At 31.5% G+C, this 18,628-nt stretch overlaps 3 protein-coding genes and 1 pseudogene across 3 annotated transcripts; 3 read left to right on the top strand and 1 right to left on the bottom strand.

Annotated features, from left to right (window-relative positions):
• The first annotated feature begins 1,516 nt into the window (after positions 1-1,516).
• On the top strand, positions 1,517-3,079 carry LOC114386315 (divinyl chlorophyllide a 8-vinyl-reductase, chloroplastic-like). Its single transcript, XM_028346281.1, has one exon. It carries the CDS (start codon positions 1,655-1,657, stop codon positions 2,891-2,893), a length of 1,239 nt encoding a protein of 412 aa, XP_028202082.1. The 5' UTR covers positions 1,517-1,654; the 3' UTR covers positions 2,894-3,079.
• Positions 3,080-3,160: 81 nt separating this feature from the next.
• Positions 3,161-4,937, bottom strand: LOC114386316 (annotated as a pseudogene).
• Positions 4,938-8,579: 3,642 nt separating this feature from the next.
• Positions 8,580-12,089, top strand: LOC114386553 (protein mago nashi homolog 2-like). The gene is made up of 2 exons (XM_028346579.1): positions 8,580-9,082; positions 11,753-12,089. The coding sequence occupies exons 1-2, from the start codon at positions 8,687-8,689 to the stop codon at positions 11,810-11,812; spliced, it is 456 nt and encodes a 151-aa protein (XP_028202380.1). The 5' UTR covers positions 8,580-8,686; the 3' UTR covers positions 11,813-12,089.
• Positions 12,090-14,667: 2,578 nt separating this feature from the next.
• LOC114386513 (CASP-like protein 1E1) lies at positions 14,668-18,053 on the top strand. Its single transcript, XM_028346522.1, has 2 exons — positions 14,668-15,038; positions 17,485-18,053. The coding sequence occupies exons 1-2, from the start codon at positions 14,773-14,775 to the stop codon at positions 17,825-17,827; spliced, it is 609 nt and encodes a 202-aa protein (XP_028202323.1). The 5' UTR covers positions 14,668-14,772; the 3' UTR covers positions 17,828-18,053.
• Positions 18,054-18,628: the final 575 nt, after the last annotated feature.

Below are 18,628 nucleotides of genomic sequence, written 5' to 3'. Positions count from 1 at the left end.
GGATGAACACTCAGAAAGAAATTAAAAAAAAAGTATATTATAATATAAATAATAGGATATGATAGAAAAAGAGAAATTAATATGATTGATATATATTAATAGAGGATCTATAATACATAGAAAAAAGTTTAATATACATGCACTTACAATGCGAAATAATTTTATATTCTCATTTAATCATAAATTATTTTATAATAATTATTATAAAAATTAATAAATTTTTCGTACATTGAGTTGTTTTTGAATGATTATGTAAAAAATTTTACACTTATCAATGCATAACCATCTTTCTTTATAGAAAAATTTTCATATATTATTATTCTAAAAGAAATTATTATGTTTATTTTTGAATTATTTATAGTGCAAATTAGTGTAAAAAAGAATGAAGCAATATGCCAATATCAACAAATGTTTTTGCTTTATCGAATTTCATGCTAAAACGTAAAGTATGTAAAAGAAAAATAGCTTAAATTTTATTTAATAAATCCTGTGTTTAAGATGAATTTAGTTCAATCTCTTCTTGTAATATTCTTTTTTTACAAATTCTTATAATAATAGCTTGAAAAACCATAACCAGTTGTTTGGGTGTTTTATTAATTAGATGAATGTAATTAGAAAAGAGAGGAGTGGATAATTGTTTTTAGTTATTTGGTTAGAAACCAAACAAAATTGGTTAAATTAATAAAATATAATTGTATCCTTTAAATATTATAATAGAAAGCATACAACTACGTATATATTTAATAAAACTAACAAGAAAAATTAGTTGTTACTTGAAAGCAGCAACTAGTGACTAAAAACTCTAAGATAAATATATTAATTTTAAATATAAAATAACAAAAAGTAACATGTTTTTATGATATTTTTTTAATATAAGTTCTAATTTTATTTTATTGATAAGAATATATTTTGTGGATTTATAATATTATTTTTTTAATTAACTTCAAACTCTTGTATTTTCTATTTATGGATAATTTATTTTAACTACATTTTTTAAATTTTAATTATTATATTTTTATATTCTATATTCTACTATTTATATTGTACTATATCTTACATATTTTTCATACTTTCGTCTTTTTTTTATTCATGTTAACTTCTTACGATCTTATATAGTATTACAAAGTATCTTAATTTGATCATTAATACTATACTATATCTAAAAATGTTTATACTTTTGTCTCTTCTTTATTTTTATTCATGTTGATCTTGAAGTGATATTAATAGTGTTTATCAAGTATTTTAATTGAATTATTATTATACTTTAGATAAAAAGTTAATGATATACTATATGGTGATCATTATAAAAAAACAATTAATTAATCAAAGAATAAGATATATTTCTACTTTTCAATAATATAAAAATAAATGTATATAATAAAAACTCCTAAGTCCTATCATAGGGAACAGTGAATTTTATTTGGATAGTGGATGCAACCGGCAAGCCCACGTCATCTCATCGCCACCATCCATTTGGATTCTCTTCTCTAACCAGTTCTCCTTCATTATAGTTTCTTCTCTCCCTCATTCCCCACCTCACATTTCTCTTCACTCCAATTTGCACACTTTTTTCTGCTTCTCAACCTCACTGTGACCCCTTAAGGCCTTCTTCAACCTTCTAAAACACCACCCTCTTTTGCATAACTTCACCAAAATGTCCCTCTGCTACACTTCCAATTTCATCTCACTGAACCATCAAAAGAGCTTCTCCTTAACCTTCTCTTCAGAGTCTTCTCCTCACTTCATCAACCTATTTCCGGTTAAGCCTCAGAAACCACACCACCCTATTAAGTTCACCGCAGAAAGGTTCAAACTTTTTGCCTCTCTGACATCATCTCCATCCGTTGAGACCTCCCCATCAAGTTATAGGAGCAAGAGCCCCAAAGATGTTAACGTCTTGGTGGTGGGTTCAACTGGGTACATTGGAAAGTTCGTGGTGAGAGAGTTAGTTAAGAGAGGGTTTAATGTTACAGCCATAGCTAGAGAGAGGAGTGGAATTAAGGGCAGTGTTGATAAGGATCAGACTTTGGGTCAGTTGAGAGGGGCCAATGTGTGTTTCTCAGACGTGACCAATTTGGATGTTTTTGAGGAATCTCTGAACAGGTTGGGGAAGTCATTTGATGTTGTGGTGTCATGTCTTGCTAGTAGAAATGGAGGTGTGAAGGACTCTTGGAAGATAGATTATGAGGCAACAAGGAATAGCCTTGTTGCTGGAAGAAAACGTGGGGCTTCACATTTTGTGTTGCTTTCAGCAATATGTGTGCAGAAGCCGCTCCTCGAGTTTCAGCGTGCCAAGTTGAAGTTTGAGGATGAGTTGGTGAAGTTAGCTGAGGAGGATGGTGGATTCACTTATAGCATAGTGAGGCCAACTGCATTTTTCAAGAGTTTGGGGGGTCAGGTTGAGTTAGTGAAGGATGGGAAACCTTATGTTATGTTTGGAGATGGGAAACTGTGTGCTTGTAAGCCTATAAGTGAGTCTGATTTGGCTTCTTTTATTGTGGATTGTGTGCTGAGTGAGGATAAGATTAACCAGGTGTTGCCAATTGGAGGGCCTGGGAAGGCATTGACTCCATTGGAACAAGGGGAGATGCTGTTTAGGCTTTTGGGGAAGGAGCCTAAGTTCTTGAAAGTTCCAATCGGGATCATGGATTTCGCCATTGGGGTTCTTGACTTTTTGGTTAAGGTCTTTCCTTCACTGGAAGATGCTGCTGAGTTTGGGAAGATTGGAAGGTACTATGCGGCGGAAAGTATGTTGCTTCTGGATCCCGAGACCGGAGAATACAGTGCTGAGAAAACACCTAGCTATGGGAATGATACATTGGAAGAGTTTTTTGCAAGGGTTCTCAGGGAGGGCATGGCTGGTCAAGAACTAGGTGAGCAAACAATATTTTAAGATGATTGTGGTTAGATATGTATGAACACAATAAGGCAAATAGAGCAACCAGTTTTGTTTCTGTAAATGTATGTATTCAGCTAGAGTCACTGTAATGTTTACAAGTTCAGGCATTGTTGAAAGAAATTCAAGTCTCTGGAAATGAATTGTTGAAGATTCATTCTTCAATTGCTTATTGCACTTCAATATATTCTTTAATATTAGATGAAAATCTTATGAAACTCACTAAATAAGGAATAGACCTACAACATTTAGTAAGACTCATGATTTCATTCAATAACAAAGACTGTCGAAAAGAATGTTCATACAGAGTGTAGTTAACATTCTTCACTACACATAATCAACACCTTTGAAGAAACACTCAGCAACAACAAAAGCTATCCATGTCGATATATGAACATTAACGGACACATTGACTGATTTTGTGAACAATGTAAATCTGGAGTTGAGTGCATATCTATGATGAGAAGGACGGTCACAATACAACAAAGCCACTGCTATGGAGCCAGCAAGATGCCTACAGAACTTGTCGTAGACGTTGCAAACTTTAATCCAATCCACACGGTAGTTGCCCTTTAAACCAATATATGCCCCTCTTCCGGCTGCTCCTGTTGCTGAGGTTGTTATCCCCAATATCAGTTGCACTGTGTCATGGTAAACAGTTTATCATAATTTGTTATGCTTTGTATGTTAAGCAAGAGAGTGGAGAAGAGAAGGTGAATAGAAATGTGGAAAGAAAGGTTAATTGATTAATTACTGCATCCCAGAAGATAAAGTGGAGGAGGAACTTCAGTTTGAATTCTGGCTTCTGGATGACAGAGATAGATGCAAGAGCAGAAACGAGGGCATAAAGGCCAGAAACACTGAATGCAGCCACAAAATATCTGCATGTGTATCATATTATATGTTAAGTTAGAATTCTTAATAAGTGATCTTTAGAAGACTTGTTTGACAGAAAAAAAAAAAGGAATCAAATAGAGTGAGTCTTCATAATAATTGAATGTAAATGGAAGACTTTGGACCTTTAAATTAAAAATGAAAAAAAAAATACTTGAGGAGCATGACCTCAGGAATATATTACAAAGAGAACAAAAAAAATACTCAACAAAAGAAAAGAAAAAAAAAAAAACTTTGCCTGTGCGCGACTAACATGGATGTTTACCTTGTACTTGCGAAGCTGTTAATGGAGCCATGCGATTAGTTATTTACTTTTGCAACAAAACTCATACTAAAGAAGGCCAGCATATTATTACACCCTTATTTTTAGAGTAGTTAAGTACAGAAGTTGATTTCTAAAGGAATTTTCATCTAGCAGAAAGAAGGAGCACAAAGTTTGATAGTTGATACTCCTACATCCATAATTATCTCTCAGAAATCAATAACTTAGGGGAAAAAAAGTTCAAGCAGTTAGAAATTTTTTGTCTTAAGGTTGGTATGCTTCATATTCATAGTGGCTGTGTTTCATCGTTGGTTCTTCCTTTGTATTAAGATATTTGATATCATATTTTATACAAATAACCAAAAATAGTAAATCTGCAAGCAAATAATTTGAATGATTCTCAACTTACACAAAAGCTGGTTAGTATTTGAACTTGGCTGGCTGTGGTACAAGCACATCTTGGAAGAGCAATTGCTCTGTTTGATCACCGGAGACAATCACTGCAAGCACTTCCACTGATGCTGCCAACAACAGAATTCTGAGGATCACGTCAACTTTAGAGTAATCCACATCGGCCGGAGGCGGTGGTGGAGTTGATGATTTGTTCTCAAGGTCTGTAGTAGCCATGAAATGCTGATCTGCAAGGTGGCTAATGAATTTGATTTGAATGGCAGGTGCTACTAGTAGACTAAGTGGGAATAGAAAGTTACAACCAAGAAAGAGATGCAGAATACAGAAAGTTGAGCAAAAATCTATTTGCTTATATATACATTTAGATGGATTTGACCTTTGTGGGGAACCAATTGAAGTATTGAACCAAAATGATGTAAAAGCAAATGAGTTGGAGTTCCCTACAGACTAAGTGATCAGGTTTGAACAGTTGCTTGTTAGTTGGTGCGTATGTGATGGAGTCATACTGTTAATAACGTTATTGTACTACAATTTTGGAGATGCCTTGGCACAAGGTTCACATAAAAGACATTTTTTGTCAGCTCAATTAACTTACGTATTATAGGATTATGATTGACTTTGATTGGTAATTGGATTGGAAGGTTTTCCTTTTGTATTTAGCTATAGCATGGTTGTCACAAGTAATGTTAAAAGGTGTGTCTGTATTTGCGTGGCCAAAGAGCAGAGACATGTATACAATTGTTACAAGGGTTAAATCCGTCACTAGATGTGGTCCACTCTTCTATAATCGTCTCTTGTGTTTATTTATATATGATGCATATATAAAACAATTACTATTTTTTATTTTTGTCCGCTTTATCATATGCATAATATAGATGATATATAAAGGGGCAAATATTATAAATGTGTATCTAGACGGTGTTTATATGTTTTTTTTTAGCTCACATTGTTTATATGCTTTATGCATAGCCAATTTTTACTTTTCCCTCTATGCATTTTCATATGCGTGTGTATTACTATTACCTTGTTTCATTTATTTACGCTATTAACTTCTTTGAAAAAGAAAAGTTTCAAAAGAACAAGCCATCTCATTTTCTACTGAAGTTTAATTGTAATGTTTGCAATAAAAATAAATAAATCTAAACCACATGTATTTCTTTAGGCAATTGCAATTAAAATTTAGTAGAAAATGAGATGGCTTCTTAATTTGAACTATTTCTTTTTCAAAGAAGTTATCAGTGTAAATAGTGTTTTAAAACAAAAATCGTAAACTTGAATGGTGATGCATATTTAAAGAAGAAAACAATACATGCAAAAGTCTTTTACATAGTTGTCTAATCATGAATGGTGATGCATAATAAATTTTTTTTTTTATAAATACTTTTAAAATTTTATACTAGTATATACTAAGAATAATTTCTAGTTAATTAATAATATGTAAAATTATAAATTTTTATTGAGATGAGTATTGCTAAATTTGATTCATCTAGTCGGCCGCCAATTAATTTAAGCTCAACTTAAATTCATTAGTGGACTCCAATAGATTGAATGTGGCTAGTCCACACTCTACTGATTCTAGTAGGTTTATATAGTTTTATTTTCTCCCATTTCGAGTAGGTTTTAGAAGAATGGTAGGTTTTTAAAGAAATATTAAAAAAAATAATCACTTTGTTTTATCTTTGATCTTATCCCTCTTTTTTGAAATGATTTGATACACCAAGAAAGAGTGGTCTTTCAAATAGTATCCAGAATTCGATCGCCCTTTTCTTTCATGACACCTAACTAAAACTTTATTAATCTTCCTTTTTCTTTTAACTTTTCCTTGTTAAAAGGTAACCATGACCGTATATATACTGGGATTCACCTGCGGACTATATAGCGTGTGTTTGGCATTCCATAAAAAAATGCGCGTTATCAGAAAAATCCACGTCAAAAACAAGCCTAAAGACACACAAGTTATAAATATTTGCTTCTACAGATTTAGATCAATTCTGACGTGATGAAATACCAAACATTAAAAGAATCTCAACTTTCTTTTTTCTTTCATTTATAATTGAAAAATAAATGTAATTCCAATTTTGCTAATCTTGGCCAACATTCAAAAAAGCAAATGAATGAACACGAAACTTATTACCAACGTAACCCTGTGAATGGAGTACTTTCTTTACATAAATTAATTTTATACTAACTTAATTTCCAATACACAGTGGAAAAAACAAAAATATAAATTAATAAGTATATATGTGTAAGAAACAAGTGTATGCGTATAAAAGTGTGAAAATCAGCGAATAGCAAGATAACCACTCGCAGTCTCAGGTACCTTCAACGTACATTTAATCGTTCAACTTCAAGGCTACAAGTTGATAAACTGTATATTTTACCCATGTATGGAGATGGACAAAAAAGTTTGAAAGATATTAATTTGAAGCTACATAGGTTCATTATCGCCATTTTATTATCAACTTTATATTTTGCTGCTATTAGATTTCCCTCCCTATTTACCGAACTCCTAGTAACCATATATAAAGATGCTCGTAGTCAAATTTGTAATTAATTTAATCATGAATTTTGGATTTTGTCGGCTAGATTCAAGTGGTCAATCATATGTGCATGCTCAATTCAACCGCACAAAAAATTATCTTCACGGATAGTGATTGGTGATGCATTCATGCATCTGCAAATACATATATAAAATAAAGTACTAATGAAACTGTAATTAACGTGGATTAAGTTGTTTTTGTAAAGTGGCGGTGACCTCGTAGGGTTGAACTTTGAATGAATAACCCATTATTTGTTAAGAATAATTTATTGCTTTTCATCCTTCTAAATTTTGGAATTATTGTTTTTAGAGGAAAAAGAGTTATAGTGTTAAAAAATTTGGATTGTTATCTAATTATAACATAGCATGTATAATAAATTTATTAACTTTTATAATAATTATTTTAAAAATTATATTATAGGTGAATTATAATTTAATAATAGTGTAAAAGTATTTTATATTGTCAATAAATAATCATTATATTTTTGTTTTTAATCCTTAATTAATATTCATTTAGGTCAAATAAATATGATTTAGTTTAGAACTCAGAGACTTTTAAGTGTGATCTGTTGACATGAATACATACAATTTATCGGGTGTCACTTAATATGACTGCATGGTGGCCACCAAAAAAAAAATGATTACATGACTTTTCATTAGACACATAGAACAGTATAAACAATAGAGACCAAAAGCATTAATTTTGAATGTTAGAGGGATATAAATTAAAAAAAAAACTGGTTAAAACTAGAATTTATCCGCTTTACAAAGACTACAATAGTATTTAATTTTTAAAGTGAAATACATTTAGTTTTCTCATCTTTAATTGTTCAGTTCTTTAACAATTAAAGATGAGAAAAGACTTATTATCTACGTAACTTTAACAATACCTTAGCCACATGCAATTGTAATTATCTAATGGTTTTTTCGCCAAAACACTTATTATATAAGATCAAAATTCAACGATCAAGTAAATCATTATCATTTTCTCAGTCCTTTCATCCATCTTACTGACTTAAGCATTAGAATTCTTACTGGTAACACCATCATAGCTCTTTACCGCCATATGTTGCATCACGAAAATCCTCATCACTTCCTCATGGGAGTGTCCTACCATTGTGGTTGATTCCTCGATATAACTTTCCACCAAACAAAATATGTGTTTAGTGTCGTGTCCAGGGGCGAAACCAGAAAAATAAATGTTAGAGGTGACAAAAATTTAACACATACTAAAAAAAAAGGATGAAAAGAGAAAAGCCAGAGCGATAAAATTGAAATGCAAAAAGTTAAGTTTTTATATATGAAATTAAAGGGTTGCAAAAAAAAAAATAGATGTTAAAAAGAAAAAAAGTTAATGGTAAATATAAACATGTAATATTTCCAGCCCTTTAATTGTTGGGTTGTTCCAAAGGCAAATAAATTTAATTGGTTAAATTGAATATTGGAAGAGGGGGATAAAAAAATATTACATGTAAATATTAGGAAGTTTTTGTATTTTAGGGGGAGGTGACATTAGTTTGGCCGTATTGCACCAGAAGTAGTTTTGTATTTTATTTTTCTTTTGTAAAATTTGACGTGAAATTACAATTGAACCCAGACAAGTGAAGGCGTGACCCTAGCCATCTTTGAGAATTGTTCAGTTCTTGAAGGAAAGCAGAGCAGAGAAGAGAAGAGAGTTTCAAGAATGGGGAGCGAAGAGGAGAAGGGTGAATTCTACTTGCGATACTACGTGGGCCACAAGGGCAAGTTCGGGCACGAGTTTCTGGAGTTCGAGTTCAGACCCGATGGCAAGCTCCGCTACGCGAACAACTCCAACTACAAAAACGACACCATCATCCGCAAGGAGGTTTACCTCAACCCTGCCGTTTTGCGTGAGTGCCGCCGTATCATCGCCGAGAGCGAAATCATGAAGGAAGACGACAACAACTGGCCCGAACCGGACCGAGTTGGACGGCAGGAGCTGGAGATTGTGATGGGGAACGAGCACATTTCCTTCACCACTTCCAAGATTGGATCTCTCGTCGATGTTCAGAGCAGTGCAGATCCCGACGGGCTACGCATATTTTACTATCTTGTTCAGGTCACCCACATTTACATTTTTCCTATCATTATTACTAGTTAAACACATGCTTGGCTTAGCAATTTCAGTGCTTTTGTTTACCACTTTGACATCACACTGAGTAATGCTCAACATTAGTTTTGTTATCAAAACATGCCCTGTGTGTTTGACATTAGGGAAATAATAAAGAATGGAAACATGGTGGATGGAAATATAATGGATTTTAGATTGAGAGAAATAGGGGGAAATAAGAATAAGAAAGAGATAAATAGAAAAAATTAAAAATCCATCAGTAATCAATTTTTTTTAACAAACAATTGATTGTCATTTGTAAAAATGTTTGAGACAATCGATTATCAATCCAAATTATCAATTATCTTTTGGTGAGAAACGTCTTTATTTCCGGCCGGTTTTGTGGAGAAACAAAAGGGTGTGTCACGCCTCTTTATTTCTCTCCTCTCTTATTTTCACTTAACCAAACACACATCATTTCTCACCTCTCGCTCCTTCCTATATCCTCTTTATTTTTCTGCTTCCAAACGAAGTGTAACCTGGTGAATGTATTTATTAGAAATCTATGTGGATGGTATAGGCATTTTTTTTGTGCAAACAAAAAGTTCAGGTTAGTTGGATCTTGGGAGTTCACTAGGGTCAAGATAACCCTTAAAACTCAGAGAGCGCTTAAAGAGGTGATTACATATTACCAACCAATAAGGTCCTCACATCGGCAGTAAAATTCAAACTCACATCCTTGTGGGATATGAGTCATATATTTACCAACTGGACCAATCTTCATTAGCATGGATGATATAGGCAGTATATGAAATGATCATGGCATAATATGTTAGGGGAAATTTATCCAATCACTTTCAAACTAAGGGCTAGGGTAACCTCAAATACTTCCTTGGTGTTTAGGTAGCTCAGTTTAGGGGTGGTATTGCTATCTCATGAAGGAAGTAAGCTCCGTACATATTGGAGACTGGGAGAAAATAGTACATTGAAATAGTGGATAATAAACCAGAAACTATACTACTTTACTGTTACTAGATCCAATAATATTTCTAACAAAACTAACATTTCTTATTAAAAAAAAACTAGATCCAATATTTCTTAGTCCATTAATGTCATAAGTCAGTTAATGCAGACACTGCACAGTCATCTTTCAGATGCTGCTGTACTGATTTTTAGGTATATTAAGAGAGAACCCGGACAAACTGTTGCTGCATGAAAACAAAGGAAACAAATTGGAGACCATCTCTAATTGATATGTACAACCTAAATACAGAAAATATGAATGTACAAACTTTACAATACCCAACTCATAGGGATACAATTATATTAACTGAGATTTTGCAAAGCTTACCCCCTTGCTTATTAATTTCTTTGATTGTCACTTATATGTATAGGCCAGGTGTAGTGTAATTTTATGTGGAAGAAAATTATGACTTCTATCACAATACTCCTGCCTTCTAACAGTCGTACGGTGGTAATATCGGGGCATCAGTTACCCTTGATGGTCCAGTTGTTCTTTGGTAATATCAGGGCATCAGCTTTTGAAATTCTCCTGACTAGTAGAGTAATAATAGCTCTTAACTACATTTGTTTTTGCGTGAGAAAATATATCCATCATGAATCATTCTGGAATGCTGCTCTTGGTCATAGCTTGCACTTTGCTTTGTGCCAATTTTACGTGTCCAGTTGAAGTCAAATGAAGGACGTTTCTGTGGTGCACTTGTGCTGTGAACTTACTTAAAGTGGTTTTAGGTTAAATCAAAAGACAGCTTTCTTATGGTTATGTTATTTGTAATAATACATTAAAGGGAATTGTGTAATTATTAAATGGTCAACATTGACTTAGAAAAGAAATCTGTCTGGATATCAAGCTGAAATTCCTATGGTATTAAATATTAACCTTAGATTGACATTGCGTGGTACATTCCCATGGATCCCTTTTGGGAAGAGAGAGAGCCACTGTATAACCCACAAGCATGAGTTAATATAAAATATAAATGGTCAAATTATTATTGGTCTTTTAGGAGAAAATTTTCCACTGACTTGCTCTGTAGTAATATAAAAGTCTATGGAAGAATTTCTTGGCATTTAGGTTAGAATTAGGACTCCCATCAACTTAAATACTTTCAAAGTACAGTAATAGGTATCAAATTAAGCTAAAGACTAAATAAACTGAGAAAATCAGTAAAATGAGAATATATCAATTTAAAATGGAATAGTAAAATGGGTTTCAGATTAATCTTGAAGTCTATCAGATTAAGCTAAATGAGAAATCAAACAGTTTAAAATACCAGCCTTTACGAGGGACTTTAAAAATTAGTAAAATAGTATGTAACTCTAAATAAACTGACCTAATATAAATCACCATACTCTGACTTGAAAGTTTCCAATGTAGTTAATGTAAGAATCTCAATTTCATAATTCTAATGTCAATTTAACTGAAATTTGAAAGTTCCTTTGCTCTAGTGTTTTCCTGACTATATTTCACAATGCTTCATAGTGATGTGTGTCCTCAGTGATTATTATTTTGTTTATCCTGTGATCTTCAGTCTTGGGGAGGGAACTCTGGTGAATATTATTGGTAGCCACCCATTAGCTTGCTGAATGCCAGATTTACTTTTTGTCAACTTATGTCTTTGGTTTATTGACTTTTGTTCTTTTTATAATTACTGTTTGCAGGATTTGAAGTGCTTTGTCTTCTCTCTCATTTCACTTCACTTCAAGATCAAGCCTATATAATGTGTTTGCAATATTATGCATTCATCCTCTGAGAAATGTGTACTTGTTTAACAACCATCACTTTTTTTTTTCTAATGGAGTTTGACATCTGATAGTGACTTCATAATCATGAATATGATTTGGTTCTGTATTGGTGGTTACATGAATTGCAACTTTTAGATTTGAGGGTATAGCCCTTGTACCAAAGTGTTGATTGGATTGGTTTTTGTGCATGGGTTAGTTATTCTTTCTTTCTTTTGCCTTCACAATTGAATAATGCGAAATGTTACATTTGGAATTACTGTGTGCATGATGGGATGGATGCGTACATGCTAGCTTTTTTTTCTGGATTTCTTTTGAGATGGAAAAATATTTTATAAAGTAAACCTTTTTTTTTGGGTGAAATACATTATAAAGTAAACCCATTGATCGCAAATAAATAAACAACAACGAATGATGGAAACAAGTTAATTCAACAAAAAATAAAACTAAATCAATCGTGACTGACTGGAATCTGTCAGATGGGTGATCTTCATGAGACTTCATCCACCACAGCTCATGGTCATAAATGCTTTTGATTTCTTTAGCAAATGGAAATGGTATGCAATATTGTTTGCTTGGGGGAGCATCTTCCAACGATACTAGTTAGTAACCAGAAATTAATATCATCTACGGTACCAAATTCAATTTCGTGGAGGTCTGGCCAGCTCTGACGACGTGCATGTTTCGAGCATCATTTGTTTGCGTAGTAGTAACTGGCAAACCGATTCTTTAAAATAGATAGATAGTAAATAAATAAGAAGACACATAAATGATGTTGTTGAGAAAGAGAGAAATAACGCAATGGATTCAATAATATATATATATATATATATGAATTAATAATGCAATTTGCAGTGTGTTGTTGAATTGCGTTGTTCAGTTTTTCAATTGACACCAAAAAAGGCAAGATCCAACAGCCTAGCACACAACAATTAAATGAATAGCATGATTACGTTATTTACAATCTATATATACGTACGATAGTTTGATGAAATAGGAAAATATAACTTGTTTTTTAAGTACACGCACATATATGTGTGTGTGTGTTGAATCACAAGGAGGTGTGGGTCTTGGAAAAAGTAGACATGGAAGGAAATGTGGAAAGAAACGGGTTTAATTAAATCTGCACATTCACATAAAATATTTTACAGTTTTACCAAGAAAGCTATATACATCCTCAAGTATACGGCTATTTATATATTATTATTACTTTTTTAAATTTTAGGTAGTGCAATACATACATGGCATTGTTTTTTGAATGAATTTGAGTTCACACCGCACACATATGGCATGTGCAACTGTTGTCTTATATTTTTAATAGCAAGATGATGCAAGGTGACCGATGTATAGTCACGATTCAACTTAAGCGGTTTTTGAATTGCAGTGACACTCATGGCGTGTCAACTCTTGTCCTACATTTTTGTAGCAAAATGATGCAAGGTTAGTCACGACTTAGCAATGGTTACGATGATGAGGTTTATCATGTATAAAAAATAATCATTTTTTTTAGTTACCATATTGATATAGATTATAGAGAATCAAATATCAGTTTCTATAAGTTCGGGTTGACCGAGTTTTTATTAAATTAAGTTGATTTTTTTTCTTTTAATAGACAAATATTAATTGTTAAATTGTTAATTTTTTTTTTTGTTAACAGGAAATTAAGATTGCATCTATCGCTTTTCTTTGCTTTTTTTTCTTTTTAATCACCCAACCAATTTTATATTTCCTAAAATTAAATTGATTTAAATGAAATTTGAATAGATCTACTCATTTTCAATAAGAAAAATGATGAATAAAAAGAATTGGTCAATTTGTCTAACCCGCCACAACCCAAGTTATTTGCATGGGAAAGATTATGCAAGTTAATTAGCAACTTAATATTAGCTCGTCCTATAAAATATTAAAAAAATTACTATGAATTAAGTATCTGTTTGGTAAACATTTAAAATCAATTATTTCATGTGCATATTTTAATGTAAAATCCAGTGTTAAAATTAATTTGAACACATAGTGTTAAAAAAAAATTCTAACTATGTTTAACATATTAAAATTGGTTCTACCTAACTTAAAACAAAACGCAGTTGGATGGGGTCAGGCTTGCTTGGAGTAGCCAGGGACGATTAACTTGGCCAAGAAGAAAAGTGAATTTCCCTTTATTATAACGGGAGAACCAGTTCCAATGAAGTGATATTCTTGAGAAGGGCTGTACAGAAATTGTATCCCTTCAAGCAAACAGACAGTGGAGCAAGATGGGCATAGAAATATTATTGATTGCCCATTTGACATTAATCATGTCTAATTGTCTAGACTCTAGAGTTGCACAAGTTACATATACTTATTGGTGAATGCGAATTAATATAAGTAGTTAAGAATTTACTATGAATTCTCATCTTTCTTATGGGTGTGGGTCCAAATTTTTTACACCACTTTTTTACTTGATAGATAACTCTTTTGAAAGAGATTTCGTTACACATAAAAATTAGTTGAATAGTTGTGACTAGATGAAATTGTTTGCAGTTTGAATTTATAATCTTTTAGATAGATTTCTGTTCACAGTCCTAACATTTCATCGCACAACTTGCCTATTAGGGATACCTTAGCATTCTACTACTTTTTTTTTCAATAAAAAAATGCACTAATTCACTTCTTGCTCTGCTTGCTGACTCTCCATGCTAATTTACTTTCTAACAAAGACCCGCTGTCACATATGATATGTGCATACTTTTCCACGCCTTAAATGCCATTCCACACAAACAGTATGGGGATAAATGAATGATTCTTCACACCCCTAATATTGCCAACTTGCCTTTTCCCACTTAAATTCCACACACGCCCAATTTTGGGCTAACAGACTATTTAAAGACACATTACCCTTTTGCAAACACTTCATCACAGAATCATAAGAGTTTTTGTGTGCTCTTGGATTGGTTGTTAGAATGGAGGGTCAGAGTAAGGGTAGTTTTAATGTGATGGAAGGGAGTGAGGGCAAAGGAAGGGAGTTTGTGGTGGAAAAGTCTGCATCATCAATAGTGGGAACTTGTGATTTGGTTCTAAGGATTTTGGCCTTTTTACTAACCCTTGTGGCTGCTGTAGTTATTGGGACAGATAAGCAAACTGCCATTGTTCCAATCAAGCTTGTGGATTCTATGCCAACTTTGTACGTTCCTGTTGCAGCTAAGTGGCATTACTTGTCTGCCTTTGTGTAAGTTCTCTGATACTCATACCTCACTTTTTATGTGCTGTGTTTTTTTTTTTTTTCTTGAGAAAAATATATATGAACATCCCATGTCCTAGTTAACGCCTAGAGACACAGCAGAAAAAGATACAGAAGTATATATATGGTATGATGGAATAGGAAAACAGACAAAAAGAAACGAGATATTAACGAGTTGTTTGAAATAAAAAAGTGATCAAATATCGTTCATCTTTTTTTAAAAATGTAAGTATCAAAAATAGCATATGAGGGTCAATCCTTTTTTTTCTTTTTAGGAAGTTACAGTGTAAGCTTTGTCAATTCCTCAAGCAATGCTTCTAAAGGTAAAAATCTAATACCTCCGTCCCTAATTATAATACATAGTTCACTAATCTATATTTATTAAGAAAGTTACTAATTAATATTTATAAGTTGTCTATAATTATAATATCTTTCCAAATATATTATTAATTTTATTGAAAATTTATTCATCTTTTGCCTATTAATTTCCATAGAAGAAAGAAAGAAATAATTTAGGGTATTTTAGTAAAAAAAATAATTAATACACAAAAAAGATAAAATAAAGTCTTATAATAAAGGATAAATTTTGTTGATTATGTCTTATAAGTAAAAATGAAGTATATTATTTATCCAGCCCCACCTCGTTAATAATTGGTTCTGGTATTTATAGGAAAACTAGAAAATCAATCATACAAGCAAGCACCACAAATTATTAGCTGATCAGTGTCCATGTGTTAAAGGATTTCCCCTTATTTTCAGCCGTCTTGTAAATTAATTTTATAGGTAATGTTTCGTTTGGGATAGAAGAAGTTGAAGTGAAATACTTTACCTTGGAGAATTTATTTTAATACTTTTTAATTAAAAAATTTATTTATGTAAATTCATAACAAATAAATTTATACGTACATTTTAACTACAATAGTTTGCACAACTAAGAGAGAGAGAAAAAATAATGAGAAACATTTGAGATGTAATAAATAATGTGCGAGAAAGAGATTAACATAAAAAAAATAACGTTACACAAATTATTGTATAAATGTGGCATGTGGATCGAGTCTTTTTATAATAAGGCTTTTAAATAAGTTAAAAAAAAAACTTAACTCTAGATATGTAAGTTACCTAACTTAAATATTTAATTAAACCAACAAAATATATATATATATATATATATATATATATATATATATATATATATATATATATATATATATATCAAAATGTTACAGCACAATTGTAATATAATAATAATAATTTATCTTCATTATTATTTGTAATGTTATTGTCATTATCATCATTATTTAATTACCTAAATATAATGAGTTGTCAAACTGTTAAAAACATTGGATTAATTTATTTTATTATTGTCGAAACTTATTTTTATCCCATACCAAACTATTAAGATAAAATAATTTTATAAAAAATGGTAAATAAAATCCTTAATATTAAATAATACATTCAAAAATAGTTTTTTTACAGCATAAGAAATAGTTTTTCAGTACGTGTGAAATATTTTATAGAATGTTATACATATTTTTACTAATTTTGTATCCTTTGATTTTGTTCTCCAAGAAGATGGTTTTTTCCGATGAAAATTTGTAAAAAAATTAATCACTAAAAAATGTTTTCTCTATCTATTGCACAAAAGACAAAACACTAGAATGAAAATAAATGGGAGAAAATTTCACATTAAAGTTCATTAGGTGCTTCAGACGCCCATACTAGATGTGGATGGAACTCAAAGATTGACCCTAGAAAGATCTGTCTAAACCATGCTTCCCGGTTTAATGCAAGCATTTATAGTCACCGTTTCCCCTATATTTGACCCAACCATACTATACACCGATAAAAGTATTTATGAATAATTTTAAGAGAAATGTCAATAAGATATATATTAACATATTTTTTTATTATTAATCAAAAGTAGTTAGAAAATACAAAATTTTAAGAACCTCACTTATTATTCAGTGAATTTACTCATCATTTTATCATTTTCAACAAATTTTAATCAAAAGTATAAAGTACTTCTTTTAACATATCATTTATTATTGGTTAATATTTATTAGAAACTATATAATTCAGAATAGAGTTTATTAAATAAAAAGCCACTGATATATAAAAAATTAAATATAAAGCAACAGTCACAAAAAAATGTAATTTCTAAATTTCAAGTCAATAATAAATAGTGTGTTTAAAATAAAATATTAGAGAATGTGTTAATAGTATTTCTCAATTTTAAATCATCTTGCCTATTATCCTATTTAATTTGTAAGGATCCTTCTAATTCTTAAATAAAAAATATGAATTGTTTTTCAACATTTTTATAATATTACATGTATTTATTTTCCATTTGATACTTTCTACTTGAAGATATTTTAAAATTAAGCTCCAAAAATATACCAAATGCAACTAACACAAATTTTCGTTCATGGATTAGCTATTATGTGGGGGCAAATGCAATAGCATGTGCATATGCAATACTGTCTCTCTTGCTCACTCTTGCAAATAGGCGTAAAGGCAAAGGAACGATGGAGACATTGATCACTGTGCTGGACACAGTAATGGTAGCTTTGCTCTTCTCCGGCAACGGAGCCGCCATGGCGGTTGGTCTCCTTGGCTTGCAAGGAAACTCACATGTGCATTGGAACAAAGTGTGCAATGAGTTTGGGAAATTTTGTGACCAAGTGGCTGCTTCCCTTTTCATATCACTGCTTGGATCAATAGCATTCCTCTTGCTGCTGATAGTTCCTCCTGTTTTGAGACTTAAACAGACAACTTAAGGTGCCTAGGAGTCTTTAATCACTGAATCAATAAATTTAATGTGGTTAATTATCCACAACTTTATTTTATATGTTATGTGTGAGAATTAATAGTATTATGGTGGCACCCTAAGCCCAATAGACTGACTACATTGTAATGTGAGAGAAACTTTGTACTTTTTTTAGGAACATGTAATGGGTTTATTTGGATTATAGCATATGAATGTATGCTAGACATTCAACTTTCTATATGGTGTTAGAATTTGACCAAATATTTTGATAAGAACAAAATAATTAAAAGGCAAATGTTAATTAGTATTACATGAACACCGGTTAAAGAATAAAAATAAAAAGTTTCCATTGATATTAATACACATTTACTGATATTTTCAATGTATCTCTTATGTGAATTTTAATAATGATTTTTCTTTTAAATTCCTTGAAGATAATTGTTAGTAAGATTCTTATTTTTGTTAGACAAACATTTTTTAGTGAAGAAAAAAGGATTGCAAACTAAAAACCATAAAGAAAAACCGTGAAACTAGCATTTTCTAACAAGGGAATAACAATAATATTAGAAACAAAATAAAGAATTGGGTAAATGATTATTTTCGTCGTCCCTAGATGTATAAAACGTTACAAATCCGTCTCCGAAAGATAAAAATTCAAATGTTAATCCCGAAAGTGAAAAAATTATAAATCTATCTATCCATTAACTTTCATTCGTTACTGTTAACGAAAGAACATACGTGACACATACAAGGATGAATTTGTCAACGTTTTACACATCTTGGGACAAAAATGATTATTTACTCAAAATAT

Source organism: Glycine soja, chromosome 15 (genome assembly GCF_004193775.1).
Source record: "Glycine soja cultivar W05 chromosome 15, ASM419377v2, whole genome shotgun sequence".
Classification (NCBI taxonomy): domain Eukaryota; kingdom Viridiplantae; phylum Streptophyta; class Magnoliopsida; order Fabales; family Fabaceae; genus Glycine; species Glycine soja.
The sequence above is the reverse complement of the archived record's forward strand: the minus strand, read 5'-3'. Positions and strand labels throughout refer to the sequence as shown.